The 22,108-nt window shown below is 43.0% G+C and overlaps 2 protein-coding genes across 2 annotated transcripts; one reads left to right on the top strand and one right to left on the bottom strand.

Moving 5' to 3' along the window:
* Nucleotides 1–1,391: 1,391 nt before the first annotated feature.
* On the bottom strand, nucleotides 1,392–11,381 carry LOC131946002 (dopamine beta-hydroxylase-like). The gene is made up of 12 exons (XM_059306635.1): nucleotides 11,193–11,381; nucleotides 7,453–7,560; nucleotides 7,180–7,326; nucleotides 6,652–6,909; nucleotides 5,553–5,628; nucleotides 5,344–5,447; nucleotides 5,003–5,105; nucleotides 4,346–4,512; nucleotides 3,260–3,442; nucleotides 2,752–2,811; nucleotides 2,151–2,278; nucleotides 1,392–1,629 (listed from the first exon to the last, which is right to left on the bottom strand). Exons 1-12 carry the CDS (start codon nucleotides 11,352–11,354, stop codon nucleotides 1,392–1,394), a joined length of 1,734 nt encoding a protein of 577 aa, XP_059162618.1. The 5' UTR covers nucleotides 11,355–11,381.
* Nucleotides 11,382–15,910: 4,529 nt separating this feature from the next.
* On the top strand, nucleotides 15,911–21,861 carry LOC131946024 (ATP-binding cassette sub-family A member 17-like). The gene is made up of 6 exons (XM_059306653.1): nucleotides 15,911–16,050; nucleotides 17,672–17,866; nucleotides 18,889–19,071; nucleotides 19,700–19,953; nucleotides 20,491–20,725; nucleotides 21,677–21,861. Exons 1-6 carry the CDS (start codon nucleotides 15,963–15,965, stop codon nucleotides 21,859–21,861), a joined length of 1,140 nt encoding a protein of 379 aa, XP_059162636.1. The 5' UTR covers nucleotides 15,911–15,962.
* The last annotated feature ends 247 nt before the right edge of the window (nucleotides 21,862–22,108 follow it).

Genomic DNA, 22,108 nt, shown 5'->3' with positions numbered 1-22,108 from the left:
TCTAACGACAAGGAAGATGTAGGGCTTTAACATCTAATCATGTATGCAGAGATAATTAGGTCTCTGTTCCCCCCCCCCCCCCATCCCCCACCCACAGAATTAAATAAAGGTTTGCTGTGCTAGTAGGTTATGCAGGTTTGTGTCTACATCGATAATTAAATATTTTAATAGCATTGATTAGCTACATTGTTTAGTTTCAATATATAATTTTCTAGGACTATCATTATCAAAACACGTCTATTAAACATTGATAAATGGAAATTAATAGTTTTAATTATATACATTTACTTGTTCAATACATTTTATTTTTCACGAGTAACATAATTTAGTAGAGTTAAAGACATGTGGACTTAGAAGTTAATCAGTTTGTTTAAGGTTTTAGTTTGTGGTTTTCACATGTGGTAGAGTGTGTGTATGTATAGGGATGGTAGGTGAATACTCAGGTGTATGACGGTAGTGTTCAATATATTTTTAGTTCAGTTCCCTGTAGTTTGAGACCAAATTATGTGCTCAAAATATCGAATGTTGTATACTTTTTAATGCTTCGGTATGCCTAAACCCGTCTATGTGTTCTTATTAAACTCAAGTTTTGTAATTGTTTAATACCTTAGTTCCTTTTTAAACTACTGAATTAATTCATTCCGCCCGGAGATTCAGATATTATTTTATCTTATTGTATGCTCTGTTGTGGCTGCTCACATCAATATTAGAATCAGAAGCGTAGCGCCGGGGGGGGGGGGTTACATATGTCCTCGGGCGCCGACCGTAGAGGCGCTAAAATGGGTAGGAAAAAAATTAAAAAGCTCATTTTAGCTGCAGTTTTGAATTATAAATACAAAAAAATATATGGGGGTGTTCGCCAAATTGAAAGTTTGTCCCCGGGCGCCGGGAGGGGTCGCTACGCCTCTGATTAGAATGGAAATCTCTGCCCGTTATTGCAGGTCATTGTGGTTGGTACAATTTGTGCAGATATTTTCTTCTCTCAGTCTTAGACTTAGAGGTTACCTCTGCCCAATCCCCCTCGCCCATGAGGGTGCCGGTCCGCACGGCACAATGTGTTGGGCCACATGTGTTCATGTAAGTCTGTTTGCCCTGGGTGCCCTGTGTTCTATGGGGGTTAGGTAAATTATGTAGTTCGTGTTGTGGGTTATTTATTATGTAGGTTATGTGTCATACATGTTGTGCTTTGTCTTGGTTGTGTATTATTGTATGGGGCTTTTAGCCATTATAATTAGAACATATAATATAACAAAACAATTCAAACACTGCAACAGTCTAAGTCCTAGCGCTCAGAGCAAACAACACACACACATGGTTCAATAGGACACTTTATTTTATCTCCATGACCGCCTCACCCATGGCAACACGTGTATTCCATCTCCATGACCCCCTCACGTTGACCGCTGGCAAGTTTTCGTATCGGTGACCACCAGGGGGGTCACGACGTCTGTGACGGGGGTCTGATCCCACCCCCCGGGGAAGCGAGTACCGTCAGACTTGTTGCACTGCATGGAGAGGGGGGAGGTGGCGTACAGGTCCTGGAGCAGCGCCACGTTGTTGCTGCTCCACTCCACGTGCCGGTAGTTGCTGCGGTCTCCTGCATCCGGGTAAACGGCCTCACCCTCCAGTCTGGCACAGAGACAGGTTGGGATTGTACTCACTTTTTAAACACAACAATAAGACAATCATACATCTGTTCTTTTTTTTTACATTTGTGCACAAGACACACGAGGCAGATGAAGTAGAGTTAATCTGTTGTTTCAATGACCTCGGCATACAAGAGGATAGTGTGGTCAGCACTATACCCAGCCGCTTTTGTTTCCCTACCTTATGTCAGGTACCCATCAGAGCTGGGTGGACTCAGGGACGTTCTACAATCTAGAGCCCGGGATCCGAACTCGAGATTTAGGCTAGCGCTCTACGGCTCGGCCACGTCATCCCCATAAAACATTCATTACCTATCCAAAATTATTATAACTAACATTTTCATTAACAGGTAGTAGGTGTAGAACACTTTTTGAGTAGATAGAAGAAGGTATATAACTCACCTGTTGAGCAGGTAGAAGAAGGTATATAACTCACCTGTTGAGCAGGTAGAAGAAGGTATATAACTCACCTGTTGAGCAGGTAGAAGAAGGTATATAACTCACCTGTTGAGCAGGTAGAAGAAGGTATGTAGCGCCTCTGTTTGGACGGAACTCTTGCAGACCTCTAGCATCGACCTGGGGTAGTAGTGGATGTAGTTGAGACACATCTCGTCTGTGATGGAGAACCCCCCCTGTCAACAAACATGGCGGCCGACAGTTAGAGAGGCACCTGTCGACTGTGACGTTATCGTCACATCGTTTACATTACTCACACCTTCGAGGTAAAGATGTGGTGGATTTGCAAAGTCAGAACATTTTTTAAGCTGTTTTCTTTTTCAATTTATGAAGCGTCATTATTTACGCATTAAATGCTCGTGAAAATCAATTTTAAAGGGAGGATAATTTGATATCCAAAGCACAATTATAATTAGTTTTAAAATGAAGAGAATTGGCTCCCTTTATGCCTTCTGTGTTGGATGTTACGTGAATGCGACATCACTGAATTCAAGTGTAAAGCTCTAGATCTATGAGTCCTTCAAACTGCAATTCTTACAAAATAACAACTTCTAAACAAATGCTGACTCTTCTCAATGTGGCCAGATTAAGCGAGGAAGGACGGGATGGGCTATAAACAGAACAAGGAAGTGACGACATCTCTACTCACAACTGTCGCGTGTTTCCTGCTCCTTGTGTCATACTCGCAGGTAGTGATGAGGTCATCGCCCTGGGAGACATACGTCATAAGCAGGTGAGAGGTGGGTCAGTGGTTAGTTTGGGGAGGTCACTGGTAACAGACTTACAGGTAAAAAACTTTTAGGTAAGACAGACTTACAGGTAAGACAGACTTGGAAGTAAAACAGACTTTTAGGTAAAACAGACTTACAGGTGTGACAGACTTATAGGTAAAACAGACACAGAGATAAGACATACTTACAGGTGTGACAGACTTACAGGTGTGACAGACTTACAGGTAAAACAGAATTACAGGTAAAACAGACACAGAGATAAGACAGACTTACAGGTGTGACAGACTTACAGGTGTGACAGACTTACAGGTAAAACAGAATTACAGGTAAGACAGACTTGGAGGTAAAACAGACACAGAGATAAGACAGACTTACAAGTGTGACAGACTTACAGGTGTGACAGACTTACAGGTGTGACAGACTTACAGGTAAAACGTGCACCGTCTCCCAAAGTCTGCGGATCTCCTGGAAGTGGGGGCTGTAGTGGTTGTCCCTGTTGAGCTCCGCCAGCTCCACCCCGCCCCTCACGTGCCTGGTGTAGACACGCCTACCTGTCAGGTGGGTGTGGAGCTGAGAGGCGAACACGTGAATACCCTGAGCAGGTAGACCCTGGGGAGAAAGGTGAGTACATCTCGCACGCGTGTATGGCGGGTCAATTCATGCAGATAATAAAACCCCACCCTACCACGGGAGTGTTGGGCTCTACCCCCTATCCCACCAACTCTCCAGCTGACCATCATGAGACCCTAAAAACGTTACTCTTCGAACCTGCCATGCATGGGTCAGATGAAGTAGAGTTCCCCTGTTATAGGAGATAGTGTGGACTCATCACTAAGATAACTCAGGGAAGTGCTACACTCAAGTCCGGTATCTGAACTCGAGACTTTTGGGTTAGCAGTCGTACGTTCTACCATTCCACCACGCCGTCCTAAACATTGTACCATGCTACACAATTCAGAGAAGGACAAACTCTAGGATATTGAACGCTCTGGGGGGGGGGGGGGGGGCCTCGAGCTTGTAGTCAGGCGTGTAGAAGTGGAACGTTCTGAACTCCCCCCCCCCCGCCCACCTACTCACCACCCGTGTGCAGTCCCCCGCCCACCAACTCACCATCCGGGTGCAACCCCCCCCCCACACACACACACCAACTCACTCACCACTCCGGTGAAGTCGCCCCCCCCCCCACCACTGCACAGGTGCTGTCCTTTCCCCCCCCCCCCCCCCCACCAACTCCCTCCCCTGGTACTGTCCCCCACCAACTCCCTCCCCTGGTGCTGTTCCCCCCCCCCCCACCAACTCCCTCCCTTGGCTCTGCCCCCCCCCCCACCAACTCACCACCCTAGTGCTGCCCCCCCCCCCCACCAACTCACCACCCTAGTGCTGTCCCCCCCCCCCCACCAACTCACCACCCTAGTGCTGCCCCCCCCCCCCCACCAACTCACCACCCTAGTGCTGTCCCCCCCCCCCACCAACTCACCACCCAGGTGCTGTTCCCCCCCCCCACCAACTCACCACTCTAGTGCAGGCGTGCACGCAGTACCCCGTCAGTTGGAAGACCGCCTGCCCTGGAGGCACCGCCATCTTGTTGGTGTACTCCAGCCCCAGCTCCATGATGCCGGCGTCGTACTGACGCAGCTGTGACGTCACGTGAAATCTCAGGCCGGACTTGTCCATACGACCTGGGAGAAAGTGGCCGACATGTTGGCGATCTCGTCTGCTCACGGTGTGGTGTGTAAGGGTTCGGGTTGGGCTTAGGGTAGGGTTGAAATGTGGGTCATGTCAAGCATTCAGTTTATTGACAGGTTTTGGTTCGGGGGGGGGGGGGGGGGAAGGATGGGGGGGTAAGTATATAGGGGGGTATTTGGTTCTGCGTTTAAGTGTAGAGGTTCTAGTTACTATTATTGGACTACCGTCTCTATGCGCAAACAGATTATATTTAAACCGTTTCTTTGCGATTATTTAGGCTAAAAGCTGAAGTAACGCTATTTACATTTGTTTCGTTTAAAGTTGTTGGTTTTTTTTGTATTTTTCTTGTTTGACGTAAAGCTGTGTTACAGCTATGTCAGGGAAATTTTAACTGTAAATATAAATTTTGCCAGTACGGCTAACCAACCCACTCTTTTAAAAACTTTGACGGAAGTGACGTCATTACATCTGGGTAGGACTCACCCTTCATCCTCCTGGGGTTGTTGTAGTGAACCTCTAAGAGCGCGAACCTGGAATAACCTTTGCCCCCGATGGGGACGCCTGCCTCTTGAGGGTAGACCATCGCCTGGAGGGAGAGGAGCAATTGACGTATGTGGTTTCTTTCATGGCTTCTGGGTGTGGCATCGCTACCCGGTTATTTTACACAACTACTGTCACTCTACTTCAACTACTGTCATAAATGACCTTCGCCCCCACACAACTACTGTTACTCTACTTCAACTACTTTTACGAGCCAACATTCTCGATTGACCTCCAACCCCCACTCAACTAGTAACTCTACTTCACCTACAGTCATAACTGACCTCCGCCCCCATAGCCCAGGCTCCTATGACCTTCCTGCAGACGTCCAGCCCCTCAGGCTTGTCTTCTGCTAGACCCGGACCGTTGTAGTATGGTATTCTCTCGCCTAGTGGGGGTAGCAAAAGAGAAAAAAAATTAAGCAGACGGTGTCGTTTGTTTAACGTGATGGTGTTCTTACATCTATAAGTTCACCTCAACGTGACCTACCCACCTCTGGTCAGTTCACAGTGAAACACCTCCATGTGATGCACTAGGTCCTCACTACCCTCTGAAATGATTCCTTCATACTTGGGTGGTTGAACCAGGGTGTCAATAGGTCATCGAATAGGTCATCGTGCAGGTCATGGTGCAGGTCATGATGCAGGTCATCACAAATGTCATGAAACAAGTAGGCACGGGGATTTGAAACAAACGAAAGATGAATTGTATGGAACATTAATCAATAGGACACTTCAGCAATACAATATTGTAATAGAAGGAAATATTGGATATTATTTAGCTGGACATGGCTGAACTTGACTGGTATTGTTTAGTTATAGCTGGACAATTTTAATCTTTACTAGCACAACTCTTCTTTTATTGATTACTCAAGTGTAGCTCAGATTAATTCAGTGAAAGTATTTAGACTCACTATATCTTAGTCCAATTTCAACCATCATTATCTGCCTGTGACGTAACAAGTCTTCCTACCTGTATGTTGTGACGTAACAAGCCCGCCTACCTGTATGTTGTGACGTAACAAGCCCGCCTACCTGTATATTGTGACGTAACAAGCCCGCCTACCTGTATGATGTGACGTAACAAGCCCGCCTACCTGTTTGTTGTGACGTAACAAACCTACCTACCTGTGGGATGTGACGTAACAAACCTACCTACCTGTGGGATGTGACGTAACAAACCTACCTACCTGTGGGATGTGACGTAACAAGCCCGCCTACCTGTATGATGTGACGTAACAGGTCCCCCTACCTGTATGTTGTGACGTAACTAGCCCGCCTACCTGTATGATGTGACGTAACAAGCCCGCCTACCTGTATGTTGTGACGTAACTAGCCCGCCTACCTGTATGATGTGACGTAACAAGCCCGCCTACCTGTATGTTGTGACGTAACTAGCCCGCCTACCTGTATGATGTGACGTAACAAGCCCGCCTACCTGTATGTTGTGACGTAACTAGCCCGCCTACCTGTATGATGTGACGTAACAAGCCCGCCTACCTGTATGTTGTGACGTAACAAGCCCGCCTACCTGTATGGTGTGACGTAACAAGCCCGCCTACCTGTATGTTGTGACGTAACAAGCCCGCCTACCTGTATGATGTGGTGTGGCTGAGGTATGTCTGGCAGCAGCGTCGTGTGCCACCAGTAGGTGGTTTCCTCCCCTGGCACCAGCACCTCTTGCGCCACGACGTCAAACGTCCACGTGTCTTCTGGAAATTTCGGCTTGACCACTTCCGGTTTCAGCAGCTGTGACCTCTGCACCGAGTGACGTAGCTGCGTGACGTCAGTGCCTAAGGGAATCTCCGTTGGTTGAAGGGACTCGATGCAGACAATATGTGTCGTGCCGTTCTACATACATAACAAAAGCACATCTCAGTTACCATAGCAACATTTCATTTCTTTACATGTCTTGATTTTTTTTTAAAAATACATATCATCGAGACCCGATAAAGATGGAACTAATGATTGCAGTATATTAAGTGAAAACAGTTATTTATCTGGGAATAAATTGTGGATTTTTTCAGTGATTTTTTTTTAGTTGTTTTTAATTAATTTACAATACATGTATTCGAGATCCGAATAGTGATTCGAGATCCGAACAAAAAAAAATTTCCTCACATCCAGCCGGTAATCTCTGACGTCACATGTGTCGAACGGTCGCGTGAAGTCCAGCACCACCGCCCCGGGGCGGGAGGAGACTGACGTCAGCTGGTAGCTCTGGTGGTCGTCTGCCCGCAGGATGCCCCGTCTGTCTGTGTGTCCGTCCTGAAACAGTGTACCGACTGGTGAACAACAGATCACTCACAACTAACAACAGGCGAAACAACAAGTACAGATCGCTCACAACAAGCACAGATCACTCACAGCAAACAACAAGCCAAGATCACTCACAACAAAATGATGATTCCCTCCCTTGTCTGTCCAGAAGACAGCGAGGTCAGCGAATGTGACGTCACCGTAGTCTGAAAAACCAACGGCGAACCAGGTATCGGCGTCAACCTGCAGAAATGACGTCAAGCAAAAGATGAATGGGTTTCGTCGTATCAGCTGGTACAATAGTTCACAGTGAATCAACCAGTTGCAAAATCTGTCGGGCGACAGGCAATAAATGAAAGAAATAATTCTGTTCGAGTTTCCATTGTCAGTGTCAGTTATTAAGCATAAAATTTCACTGAAATAACATGAAATTAAATAATTCGGGAGTGATCTCCCCTAAACTTTCTCGAATATTCTTAATCAGTAGAGAATGTTAGATCTTTTACTTGTATATGAAATTTCGTTATTCTATGTGAAACAGTACTCAAGTTATGTGCTTTTGAAAAACTATGAGTAGCATAAGTTCCACTTCCGGTTATCGGAAATCGTTGAAAAGTTGATACAGAACTACAAATTTGATATAATACTTATATATGAAATTCCATCAACCTAGCTGTAACGGTAATCAAGTTATCTGTTCACAGACATACATTCATCGACACACACAGACATACGGACAGAATTGCAAAAGCCCAATTTTCCCCCATTCGATTACGCATAGAACGCTGAAATTTTGATAAATCTGCATTTACAAATCTTGGCCGATTAAAATAAGTCCCATATACTCTTTATATGATGAAGTACTGAGGTGTGCAATGATGAAAACTGTCAAAATTTGAATTGTGTGCTAGATTACAATGCTACCTCTATACTCTGTATATGAGAATGTAAGAATGGATTAAAAATCATGTCTATATCCAGAGATACCATCCCCGTAGTTTTATAAAAGAATATTCAAGAAATTTTAGGGGAGATCACTCCCGGTTTATTTTTGTTCAAAGGGCCATTTGCATGTGGTGTGGTCTATTCTAATTCATTTTTTCCACACCACAGTATAGCCACGACGTGTGTGGTGGGCGTGGATTGAGCGGGGGTGGGGGTATAATCACGTGACCACTACTCTCTCGTGCACGTGAATGGACGACGTCAAAAGCTCGGCCATTTTTGTAAACTAATCTTCTGCTCAATGGCCATCGTCTGCGATTACCCATCACTGGCATTTCCCGCGCTGGACTCTCGTCTGTCAGACGCAGGACGTCTGATGACGTGTTTGACTGGCCGGACCGGCGCGCGCACAACTGTCCGGAAATTGAACGCTTCAAGTCAGGGGCCGGTCGTTGGAGCGCATGAATGAGGGAGTAATCATTGACTGAAAACTTGATGAGTTTTGTGTGGGATAATACAGCACATGTCCACACAACGTGGGATAATACAGCACATGTTCACACAACGTGGGATAATACAGCACATGTCGTCACAACTTGGTATAATACAGCACATGTCGTCACAACGTGGGATAATACATGTCCACACAACGTGCAATAATACAGCACATGTCCACACATCGTGGGATAATACAGCACATCGTCACAGCTCGGGATAATACATGTCCTCACATCGTGGGATAGAAAAACACATGTCCTCACATCTTGGGATAATACAGCACATGTCGTCACAACTTGGGATAATACAGCACATGTCCTCACATCGTGGGATAATAAAACACATGCTCTCACATCGTGGGATAATAAAACACATTCCCTCACATCTTGAGATAATAAAACACATTCCCTCACATCTTGGGATAATAAAACACATTCCCTCACATCTTGGGATAATAAAACACATGCCCTCACAACGTGTAATTACTTTACTATCTTACATTTGACATCTACATACTTTAACCAAACATAAAAAACGACATAGTTGAAATATTAATTAGCAAATTCAGAAATAACTGCTATATATCATAGTACAGCTGTTGGCAAATTATGCAACTTGCTTGACCTGCAATAATTTTAAGTTTAAATACACAGTGTCTACTATTTTCTGCGCACCAAAAGTGATATAAGATTTTTTGACAAATCAGAAATAGCATAATGTACTGCTTCCGCTCACCGGAAATCATTCAAAATTTGAAGGAATCAATAGAATAAGATCTTATACCTATGTATAAAATTTAGTCTACCTACCCCGAACCTTATGTTATCGGTATTTTAGAAACCGGGAATAGAGAAAAGTACCACTTCCGGATATCGGAGGTGACCCAAAATTTGACAGTAAGCCAAGTATAAGATCTTATGGTTATTTTTGAAATTTCGTGTAACGAACAGAAACAGTACTCAAGTTGTCGTGTTCACACCGTGTTTAAGTACCACTTCAGGTGACTATAAATCGTTCAAACGTTGGCAGAAACCTGTACATACAATCTGTTTCTTATATTTGAAATTTCGTACACATATTTAACTTGTGCGGTTCTTAATATATTGTCTTTTGAATAAACGGAAGTGCAGTAAGTACCACTTCCGGTTACCGGAAATTGCTCATATCTTTATTGAAATTTACAATGTCTATTACATACTTTAAAAATGGAATTTTCTCAAGCTAACTGAAACGGTACTCAAGTAATCCTATGTTCATATACACACACACAGACAGATTGCAGACCACAGGTTGTAAAACGTCAACATTTGTCAAAATCCCGATTTAGAAAAAGTGCACGATTGAAATACATCCTTTACATTCCGTCTAATGTAAAGTACAAAAGTAACGTTTGAATTAACGCAATCTTTTGGTCATGAAATGTTCACATCGTCAGCCTCATAACCACGGTAAGAGCAACCTATAGAAGCATGAGGGGGGGGGGGAGAGAACAGAGGTGTAGCGACCCCTACCGGCGCCCGTGGAAAAACTTTCAAATTGGCGCCCCCCCCCCATATATTTTGTATATTTCTAATTCAACATAGCAGCTAAAATGAGCTTATTTTGGTGTCCCTAGGGTCGGCGCCAGGGGATATATGTACCCCCCTACCCCCGTCGCTACGCCTCGTGGAGAGGTTATGGACGTGTATGGAGCAAGAGTGACCGACAAAGCCACTTACACATCTCTAATATAAATGGCTAATTTGTTGGTTAATAATTGGCTATTTTTTTTTTAAAAAGGTGAAATAAAATATTATGAAAGAAAACGTTTTGATTTTCGTCGGAGAAAAATTCATGCAAATGTAGTAAAAACAACCGATTTTCTTTAAAAATGGGAAAAGTCACATTAATACTGCAGTAAGTCGTCATATGTTTTAGAATTGAGTCATAATCTGTTACAGGCAGATGCCGATGTTAGCTGTGGCACAGAACTCGACTTACCGACAACCAAACACCCGACATCAAAACTGAGACGTTTAATCTCAAATATGAGATGGAAAGTTTAAGGCCATCAACTTGGATGGGAAAACGTGAAGCAGCAGATAAAGAAACCAGCTTGATATGCAAGCATTACAGGAAACGTGGGGGATTCACAGTTTCTTTCACATCCACACCCCCCCCCCCCCTCCTCACCGCCAAGGAGGACATGTTTTTAAAAATATAATTTATATATAGATAACATATACATATGCCCATATACCACTGGGAATTAAAGTTACAAATTATTACCTGTGCTATATAATTCACTGATACTTTCTGTGTTGTCTGCCTCCCTACCCTCCTCTACAGTTTTAAGTACCCCCCCCCCCTTTCTCACAAAGTCACAATGCAAAAGATGTACTGCATACACTCAGCATACCATGTATGGTAAGTTTGATTAGTAGCCTACTTACCTGTGCTATAAGCTGGACATCAATAACTTGTCTGGTGTAATCGACTGACCACTGGAACTGGTACCGGCCATCTGGGTCCAAGAAGATCTGGTACTGGAATGTCTGGGCACCATGGCAACACGACAACAGGCACAGACACAGGGAACACATCCAGGTCGGCATGGCTCACTCAATCGTAGGCTCTTCAATAGGCTCACTCAATGGTAGGCTCTTCAATAGGCTCACTTAATGGTAGGCTCTTCAATAGGCTCACTCAATGGTAGGCTCTTCAATAGGCTCACTCAATGGTAGGCTCTTCAATAGGCTCACTCAATGGTAGGCTCTTCAATAGGCTCACTTAATGGTAGGCTCTTCAATAGGCTCACTCAATGGTAGGCTCTTCTATAGGCTCACTTAATGGTAGGCTCTTCAATAGGCTCACTCAATGGTAGGCTCTTCAATAGGCTCACTCAATGGTAGGCTCTTCAATAGGCTCACTCAATGGTAGGCTCTTCAATAGGCTCACTCAATGGTAGGCTCTTCAATAGGCTCACTCAATGGTAGGCTCTTCAATAGGCTCACTCAATGGTAGGCTCTTCAATAGGCTCACTCAATGGTAGGCTCTTCAATAGGCTCACTCAATGGTAGGCTCTTCAATAGGCTCACTCAATGGTAGGCTGTTCAATAGGCTCACTCAATGGTAGGCTGTTCAATAGGCTCACTCAATGGTAGGCTCTTCAATAGGCTCACTCAATGGTAGACTCTTCAATAGGCTCACTCAATGGTAGACTCTTCAATAGGCTCACTCAATGCTAGGCTGTTCAATAGGCTCACTCAATGGTAGACTCTTCAATAGGCTCACTTAATGGTAGGCTCTTCAATAGGCTCACACAATGGTAGGCTCTTCAGTAGGTTCAATCAATGCTAGGCTCTTCAATAGGCTCACACAATGGTAGGCTCATCAATAGGCTCACTCAATCGTAGGCTCTTCAATAGGCTCACTCAATGGTAGGCTCTTCAATAGGCTCACTCAATGGTAGGCTCTTCAATAGGCTCACTCAATCGTAGGCTGTTCGTTAGGCTCACTCAATGGTAGGCTCTTCAATAGGCTCCACACAGGCTGTCCAAAAGGCTGTTCAATAGGCTCCACGTAGGCTGTTAACTTTCACTATGCTTTACTCAGGCTTCCACTTAACCTGCTGAACAGATGACACACAGACTGTCTAGCCTATGTCTGACTGACGTATGAAAGTGTAACACAGCAATAACCAGCTATACAATACTAGCAACGTATGCTGGTATGTTGTTGATGTGTATTTAATTAAACCATATCAACTATCGCACGCGTTACTTTTAGTATCTTAACAAACTTTACTCGTAAACATGTAAAAAAAAGTAGTTTCGGGTATAGGCCTACTAAGATTAGTGTCTTAACAAACTTGAAACAAACATGTAAAAGAAAAGTAGTTTCGGATATAATAAGATTTGTATCTTAACAAACTTAAAACAACCATGTAAAAGAAACTTATAGTTATAAAAACTGTCAAAAGACAGACAACTTACACTTGGCCGTCACTGAACACAAAGAACACAACGCTCAGACAGACGGGCTAGAGACTAGTCTGGCCGTGGAGGAGTGGGGGAGGGTTAGGGGATCTTTTAGAAGCGATTGTGACGTCACTCATGTAGTGGCAGAAGTTGGTGGCAGCCAGGTACCAGCACGCTAAAGTTTTTATAAATAAATAAATAAATGAAAAAATAAATAAACACACACATATATATATATATATATATATATATATATATATATATATATATATATATATATATATATATATATATATATATATATATATATATATATATATATATATATATATATATATATATTCATCCCAAGCGCACGAAGTGGACTCCACGTTCCTGCTTTGTTTCATGCTTAAATGGGCACCAACAAGAATCGAAAAATCGGCCAATTAAATAATTTTCATTTTTTTTAAATTATGTACGATGTTATAAAAATAAATAAAAACCTGACTTCGTTTTTTGTTGGGCTTCACTAAAGTTTGGTGTTTGATGATTTTAGCATTGTCGGTAACTTAACAAGAATTTCTTCTAAATGTTGGAAACGAAGTGGCTACTTTCATTTTGTCACCGATGTACATAAACATGGCATAACTAGGCCACGTGATTTTTAAAAAAAAACTTATGAATATTTTTAGTTTTGAGTTCATATGACTACAAAGTGGAGTTATGGAAAATTGATCACGAGTTTCCGTACAACCAATCAAAGCTTGTCTTACGAAATAGACACTCCTGGTTATTTTTAGGCTTGATGAAAAAACATAAGTGTAGCCTTAACCATAGCAAGACTCAAATATTTTCAAGTTCTCTGCATTTGTAACTTTTTTTTATTGTTTCTTTAAAAAATATTAAATTTTAAAATAATTTTCAAGTTAACGTTTGTTTTTTAACATAATATTAAACTGCTATAAAAGCAAAACTGACAAAAAACCACAATTTGTCAAAAAATGACCGAAGGATTCTTGTCAACTGGTTGATGTCCGCTAAAACTGTATAAATATAGAAATAGACACTCCTGGTTATTTTTAGGCTTGATGAAAAAACATAAGTGTAGCCTTAACCATAGCAAGACTCAAATATTTTCAAGTTCTCTGCATTTGTAACTTTTTTTTATTGTTTCTTTAAAAAATATTAAATTTTAAAATAATTTTCAAGTTAACGTTTGTTTTTTAACATAATATTAAACTGCTATAAAAGCAAAACTGACAAAAAACCACAATTTGTCAAAAAATGACCGAAGGATTCTTGTCAACTGGTTGATGTCCGCTAAAACTGTATAAATATAGAAATAGACACTCCTGGTTATTTTTAGGCTTGATGAAAAAACATAAGTGTAGCCTTAACCATAGCAAGACTCAAATATTTTCAAGTTCTCTGCATTTGTAACTTTTTTTATTGTTTCTTTAAAAAATATTAAATTTTAAAATAATTTTCAAGTTAACGTTTGTTTTTTAACATAATATTAAACTGCTATAAAAGCAAAACTGACAAAAAACCACAATTTGTCAAAAAATGACCGAAGGATTCTTGTCAACTGGTTGATGTCCGCTAAAACTGTATAAATATAGAAATAGACACTCCTGGTTATTTTTAGGCTTGATGAAAAAACATAAGTGTAGCCTTAACCATAGCAAGACTCAAATATTTTCAAGTTCTCTGCATTTGTAACTTTTTTTATTGTTTCTTTAAAAAATATTAAATTTTAAAATAATTTTCAAGTTAACGTTTGTTTTTTAACATAATATTAAACTGCTATAAAAGCAAAACTGACAAAAAACCACAATTTGTCAAAAAATGACCGAAGGATTCTTGTCAACTGGTTGATGTCCGCTTAAACTGTATAAATATAGAAATAGACACTCCTGGTTATTTTTAGGCTTGATGAAAAAACATAAGTGTAGCCTTAACCATAGCAAGACTCAAATATTTTCAAGTTCTCTGCATTTGTAACTTTTTTTTATTGTTTCTTTAAAAAATATTAAATTTTAAAATAATTTTCAAGTTAACGTTTGTTTTTTAACATAATATTAAACTGCTATAAAAGCAAAACTGACAAAAAACCACAATTTGTCAAAAAATGACCGAAGGATTCTTGTCAACTGGTTGATGTCCGCTAAAACTGTATAAATATAGAAATAGACACTCCTGGTTATTTTTAGGCTTGATGAAAAAACATAAGTGTAGCCTTAACCATAGCAAGACTCAAATATTTTCAAGTTCTCTGCATTTGTAACTTTTTTTTATTGTTTCTTTAAAAAATATTAAATTTTAAAATAATTTTCAAGTTAACGTTTGTTTTTTAACATAATATTAAACTGCTATAAAAGCAAAACTGACAAAAAACCACAATTTGTCAAAAAATGACCGAAGGATTCTTGTCAACTGGTTGATGTCCGCTAAAACTGTATAAATATAGAAATAGACACTCCTGGTTATTTTTAGGCTTGATGAAAAAACATAAGTGTAGCCTTAACCATAGCAAGACTCAAATATTTTCAAGTTCTCTGCATTTGTAACTTTTTTTATTGTTTCTTTAAAAAATATTAAATTTTAAAATAATTTTCAAGTTAACGTTTGTTTTTTAACATAATATTAAACTGCTATAAAAGCAAAACTGACAAAAAACCACAATTTGTCAAAAAATGACCGAAGGATTCTTGTCAACTGGTTGATGTCCGCTAAAACTGTATAAATATAGAAATAGACACTCCTGGTTATTTTTAGGCTTGATGAAAAAACATAAGTGTAGCCTTAACCATAGCAAGACTCAAATATTTTCAAGTTCTCTGCATTTGTAACTTTTTTTATTGTTTCTTTAAAAAATATTAAATTTTAAAATAATTTTCAAGTTAACGTTTGTTTTTTAACATAATATTAAACTGCTATAAAAGCAAAACTGACAAAAAACCACAATTTGTCAAAAAATGACCGAAGGATTCTTGTCAACTGGTTGATGTCCGCTTAAACTGTATAAATATATATATAGGCTGGGCATCTGTGAAGCTAATAGTCTAATTTATTGTAACCGCACCGAAAATATTACCAAAAAAATTGCGTCTAGAATCGGGTTTTCGTGTTGTATCAATTGTTGACATTAATGGTAGAGCTTTAAAACGGAAGTAAACAAGCAGAAGTCGTGAGCTGGGTGTGGTGTTTCCTGTCAGTCTCTGGCTGTCGTCTGATGGTCTGGCACTGTGACGTGCAAACATGGTGGTCACCGTACAGATTTGTGCTCTCTTGTGGAAAAATTTGAAAACCAAAACACGGAGTCCTGGGACTATCATCGGGGAGATAGGTGGGTGGCGGTGTGGTGTGTTTGTCTTGTCAAGTTGTGTCTTGTGCCGTGTCTCTGTTTTGGTATTTGTGTCTTCCGCCGTGTCTGTGTCTTTGTGTCTGTCTTGTGCCGTGTCTGTATCTTGGTATCTTTGTCTTGTGCCGTGTCCCCGTCTCTGTTGCTTGCGACGTGTCTGTGTCTTAGTTTCAATACGTGTATTGTCACGTGACTCTCATGTCCCCTAAAATACCATGTCACCTGTTTACCTACATGTTTGTAAACTAACCCTAACCGCGTTGTCTAATTTTTTACGTTTCATTTTCTCCATTAACGTTTCTCACTGCTCTGCCCATGTCACTATATGCCCTGCTACCATCTTTGACAGTTCTGCCCATGTCACTATATGCCCTGCTACCATCTTTGACAGTTCTGCCCATGTCACTATATGCCCTGCTACCATCCCCTACCGTTCTGCCTATGTCCCTATATGCCCTGCTACCACCCCCCCAGTTCTGCCCATGTCACTATATGCCCTGCTACCACCCCCCCAGTTCTGCCCATGTCACTATATGCCCTGCTACCATCCCCCACAGTTCTGCCCATGTCACTATATGCCCTGCTACCATCCCCCACAGTTCTGCCCATGTCACTATATGCCCTGCTACCATCCCCCACAGTTCTGCCCATGTCACTATATGCCCTGCTACCATCCCCCACAGTTCTGCCCATGTCACTATATGCCCTGCTACCACCCCCCCAGTTCTGCCCATGTCACTATATGCCCTGCTACCATCCTCCACAGTTCGCCCATGTCACTATATGCCCTGCTACCACCCCCCCCAGTTCTGCCCATGTCACTATATGCCCTGCTACCACCCCCCCCCCAGTTCTGCCCATGTCACTATATGCCCTGCTACCATCCTCCACAGTTCGCCCTATATGCCCTGCTACCATCCTCCACAGTTCTGCCCATGTCACTATATGCCCTGCTACCATCCCCCACAGTTCTGCCCATGTCACTATATGCCCTGCTACCACCCCCCCAGTTCTGCCCATGTCACTATATGCCCTGCTACCACCCCCCCCAGTTCTGCCCATGTCACTATATGCCCTGCTACCACCCCCCCAGTTCTGCCCATGTCACTATATGCCCTGCTACCATCCTCCACAGTTCGCCCTATATGCCCTGCTACCATCCTCCACAGTTCTGCCTATGTCCCTATATGCCCTGCTACCATCCCCCACAGTTCTGCCCATGTCACTATATGCCCTGCTACCATCCCCCCCCCACAGTTCTGCCCATGTCACTATATGCCCTGCTACCATCCCCCCCCCCCACAGTTCTGCCCATGTCCCTATATGCCCTGCTACCATCCCCCACAGTTCTGCCCATGTCACTATATGCCCAGCTACTCTCCCCCACAGTTCTGCCCATGTCACTATATGCCCTGCTACCATCCCCCACAGTTCTGCCCATGTCCCTATATGCCCTGCTACCCCCCCCCCCCCCACAGTTCTGCCCATGTCACTATATGCCCTGCTACCATCCCCCACAGTTCTGCCCATGTCACTATATGCCCTGCTACCATCCCCCCCCCAGTTCTGCCCTTGTCACTATATGCCCTGCTACTTCCCTCCACAGTTATACCCATCCTGATGTGTGCCCTGATCGCCAACGAGAAGCTGATCAGCCACAAGACGAAGGGCGTCAAGCGCTACGAGCCCCACTCAGTGTCCGCCAACCTATCCAATGACCGGCTGGTCGAGCTCGTCTATGTGCCCACGTCTCCCGCCATTCGCAAACTTCTGCTCTCTTCCAACTCCACCGCCACCATCTGTAAGTTCCTCGCTCAACTCTTTCTCTGCCATATATATATATATATATATATATATATATATATATATATATATATATATATATATATATATATATATATATATATATATATAGTTTATTGTGTTAAAGCATCTATTAAACATAGCGGTGGGGGGGGGGGGGTAGGCGCAAATTTAAAAGTTCCCCCCGGGGCGCTGTATGGGTCGCTACGCCTCTGCTTGTGGTCACTTGGTCTACATTCCGTCGGTCATCAAGCCGGACTACATTAATTATCTCCTCCTATTTGTGTCGGTCAGTGTCCTAATTCCTTCAGCCATCAGGCCGGACTACGCTACTTATCGCGTCCTAATTGTGTTGGTCAGTGTCCCAATTCCTTCAGCCATCAGGCCGGACTACGCTACTTATCGCGTCCTAATTGTGTTGGTCAGTGTCCCAATTCCTTCAGCCATCAGGCCGGACTACGCTACTTATCGCGTCCTAATTGTGTTGGTCAGTGTCCCAATTCCTTCAGCCATCAGGCCGGACTACGCTACTTATCGCGTCCTAATTGTGTTGGTCAGTGTCCCAATTCCTTCAGCCATCAGGCCGGACTACGCTACTTATCGCGTCCTAATTGTGTTGGTCAGTGTCCCAATTCCTTCAGCCATCAGGCCGGACTACGCTACTTATCGCGTCCTAATTGTGTTGGTCAGTGTCCCAATTCCTTCAGCCATCAGGCCGGACTACGCTACTTATCGCGTCCTAATTGTGTTGGTCAGTGTCCCAATTCCTTCAGCCATCAGGCCGGACTACGCTACTTATCGCGTCCTAATTGTGTTGGTCAGTGTCCCAATTCCTTCAGCCATCAGGCCGGACTACGCTACTTATCGCGTCCTAATTGTGTTGGTCAGTGTCCCAATTCCTTCAGCCATCAGACCGGACTACGCTACTTATCGCGTCCTAATTGTGTTGGTCAGTGTCCTAATTCCTACGGTCATCCAGTTTGACTGCCCTACTAATCCCGTCCTAATTGTGTCGGTCAGTTAAGAAGCTGATATCCTTCAAGTCTGTGAACGAGGCGTACAAGTACACGTCCAAGAAATACCTCTCCTACCCACCCGTCAAGTTTGACCTCGACAACATCAGCGAGGTGCCAACACGCCTCAGCTACAAAGTCATCCTAGACGTGGATTATGAGCCCGGGTATCAGAGCGCTGAGGCTATCCGTGAGTTTTATCCTGTGACCCCAGGGGTTGTATGAATGATGACCCCAGGGGTTGTATGAATGATGACCCCAGGGGTTGTATGAATGATGACCCCAGGGGTTGTATGATTGATGACCCCAGGGGTTGTATGAATGATGACCCCAGGGGTTGTATGATTGATGACCCCAGGGGTTGTATGAATGATGACCCCAGGGGTTGTATGATTGATGACCCCAGGGGTTGTATGAATGATGACCCCAGGGGTTGTATGAATGTAGACCCCAGGGGTTGTCTGAATGACGAGCCCACAATCTGAAATATTCAGGATTATAGTCCTTGCATAGCTGTTGGTTTTTTTTTTGGTAATGTGAAGTAACAGATGTAAACTTGAGGTAGACAATATAGTAGTATTAATAGATCAAAAATATAAAGCATACCATTAATATATTTTCTTCCTGAAACTGCTAACTTTGATTTAAATCTTTAATAAACATTTTACAATATTGATGTTCTAAATTTAAATAAGCTGTACATTTGATTAATGTAAAATAATAAAATAAAAAACCGTTCCCCGTATACCAACGGCCCTAAGTGCTAGTATTTAACCATACTTAAAACGCCGTTACCTAAAGCCTGGCTGTCCCGCTAGAATACATGGACTTCTGCGTGACGGTCCTTCAGACGGAGATCAGTCGTGCCTTCACCAGCTACTGGGCCGCCAGACGGAGCATCAGCGTCGAGTACGGCAAGCTGATGATACAGCGGATGCCGGAGACCACGTCCATATCCACGACGGGCATCGAGACCAAGTACGTCCTGTACGTCTTCTGGCCGCTCATGTACGTCTGGCTGTTCACCATCACCATCAACTACCTGGTCAACGACCGCAAGTACATGATCAAGGTAACTGTCGTGGTGGGGGGGGGGGCAATAAGGTAACTGTCGTGGTGGGGGGGGGGGCATCAAGGTAACTGTCGTGGTGGGGGGGGGGGGCATCAAGGTAACTCATACTGTGGTGGGGGGGGGGGCAGTAATGACGTGGTCAATGCTCATAATGGACAACTAGACAACCCATGGACAACTGGACAAAATATGGACAACTGGACAGCATGGGAAATTGACAACACATTGACAACTGGACTAAGCATGGACAAAACAAGGACAACTGGACAAAACATGGACAACTAGACTAAGCATGGACAAAACAAGGACAACTGGACAAAACATGGACAACTAGACTAAGCATGGACAAAACAGGGACAACTGGACAAAACAGGGACAACTGGACAAAACATGGGCAACTGGACAAAACATGGGCAACTGGACAAAACATGAAAACTGATTAACACTGACATGGACAAATGGACAGCACTTACATTAAGTTTTAGTAAAAACCGCGAAAACTAGACTCAGTCACGTTCTGTCGCTTGCTTCCCCCAGATTTCCCTGAGCATGCTGGGTGTGACGGACAAAGTGTTCTGGCTGTCGTGGTTCATCACCAGCTTGACCTCCGGTGTCATCGTCGCCGTCATCGTCACCATCACCTACTGCACCGACTACTCGGAGGACGGTCAGGTCATCGAGACGAAGGCCTCCCTCTTCGCCATCATCCAGTTGGTGTACATCATCAACACAATCTCGTCGGCGTTTCTCTTGTCCCACGTCATCTTTTTTGGTGAGCAGCGGCCTGGTCGTGTTTCTATTACATTAGCTACCGAGATATTTGTTTATGTGATGGGAGGGATTGCTCATTGTAGGCTGTCATTAGTAGAAGAAATAATGTCTGCTCCGTGTATAAAGTAGAGGAACTGGTCCATGTTCCCTGTAACTGGTCCATGTTCCCTGTAGCTGGTAAATGGTCCATATAATTGGTGGATGTTTCCTGTAACTGTGTTCCCTGTATTCAGTAGTGGAACTAGTGAATGTTCCCTGTAACTTTTGTATGTTCCCTGTAACTAGTGCATGTTCCCTGTAATGGTGATTGTTCCCTGTATTCATTAGAGGAACTGGTGCATGTTCCCAGTAACTGTTCATGTTCCCTGTAACTGTTCATGTTCCCTGTAACTGGTGCATGTTCCCTGTAACTGATGTATGTTCCCTGTAATTGGTGCATGTTCCCTGTAACTAGTGCATGTTCCCTGTAATGGTGAATGTTCCCTGTAACTGGTGCATGTAACCTGTAACTGATGCATGTTCCCTGCAACTGGTGCAAGTACCCTTATTCATTAGAGGAACTGGTGCATGTTCCCTGTAACTGGTGCATGTTCCCTGTAACGGATGCATGCTCCCTGTAACTGGTGTATGTTCCCTGTATTCAATAGAGGAACTTGTGTGTGTTCCCTGTAACTGGTGTATGTTCCCTGTAACTGGTGTATGTTCCCTGTAACTGGTGTATGTTCCCTGTAACTGGTGTATGTTCTCTGTAACTGGTGCATGTTCCCTGTATTCAGTAGAGGAACTGGTGCATGTTCCCTGTATTCAGTAGAGGAACTGGTGTATGTCCCTTGTATTCAGTAGAGGAACTGGTGCATGTTCCCTGTAACTGGTGTATGTTCCCTGTAACTGGTGTATGTTCCCTGTAACTGATGTATGTTCCCTGTAACTGGTGTATGTTCCCTGTATTCAGTAGAGGAACTGGTGTTCGCCCTGAGCCTAGTGTACTACGTGTCGTGCACCGTGCTGAGCCTGAGTGCCGTGACCTACTTCCTGTCACGTGTCCAGATGTTCATCATCGGAACTTTCCTCTACCAGACCGGTTTCTACATCGTCGTCCAAGACATCTACAACAAGGAATATTTAGGTATTATATAGTGAGACATCTACACCAAGGAATATTTAGGTATTATATAGTGAGACATCTACAACAAGGAATATTTAGGTATTATATAGTGAGACATCTACAACAAGGAATATTTAGGTATTATATAGTGAGACATCTACACCAAGGAATATTTAGGTATTATATAGTGAGACATCTACACCAAGGAATATTTAGGTATTATATAGTGAGACATCTACAACAAGGAATATTTAGGTATTATATAGTGAGACATCTACA

The sequence above is a fragment of the Physella acuta genome, unplaced genomic scaffold (assembly GCF_028476545.2).
Source record: "Physella acuta isolate Inbredline_101_S28 unplaced genomic scaffold, ASM2847654v3 ptg000543l, whole genome shotgun sequence".
Lineage (NCBI taxonomy): Eukaryota > Metazoa > Mollusca > Gastropoda > Physidae > Physella > Physella acuta.
This window is presented reverse-complemented; position numbering and strand designations above follow the sequence as displayed.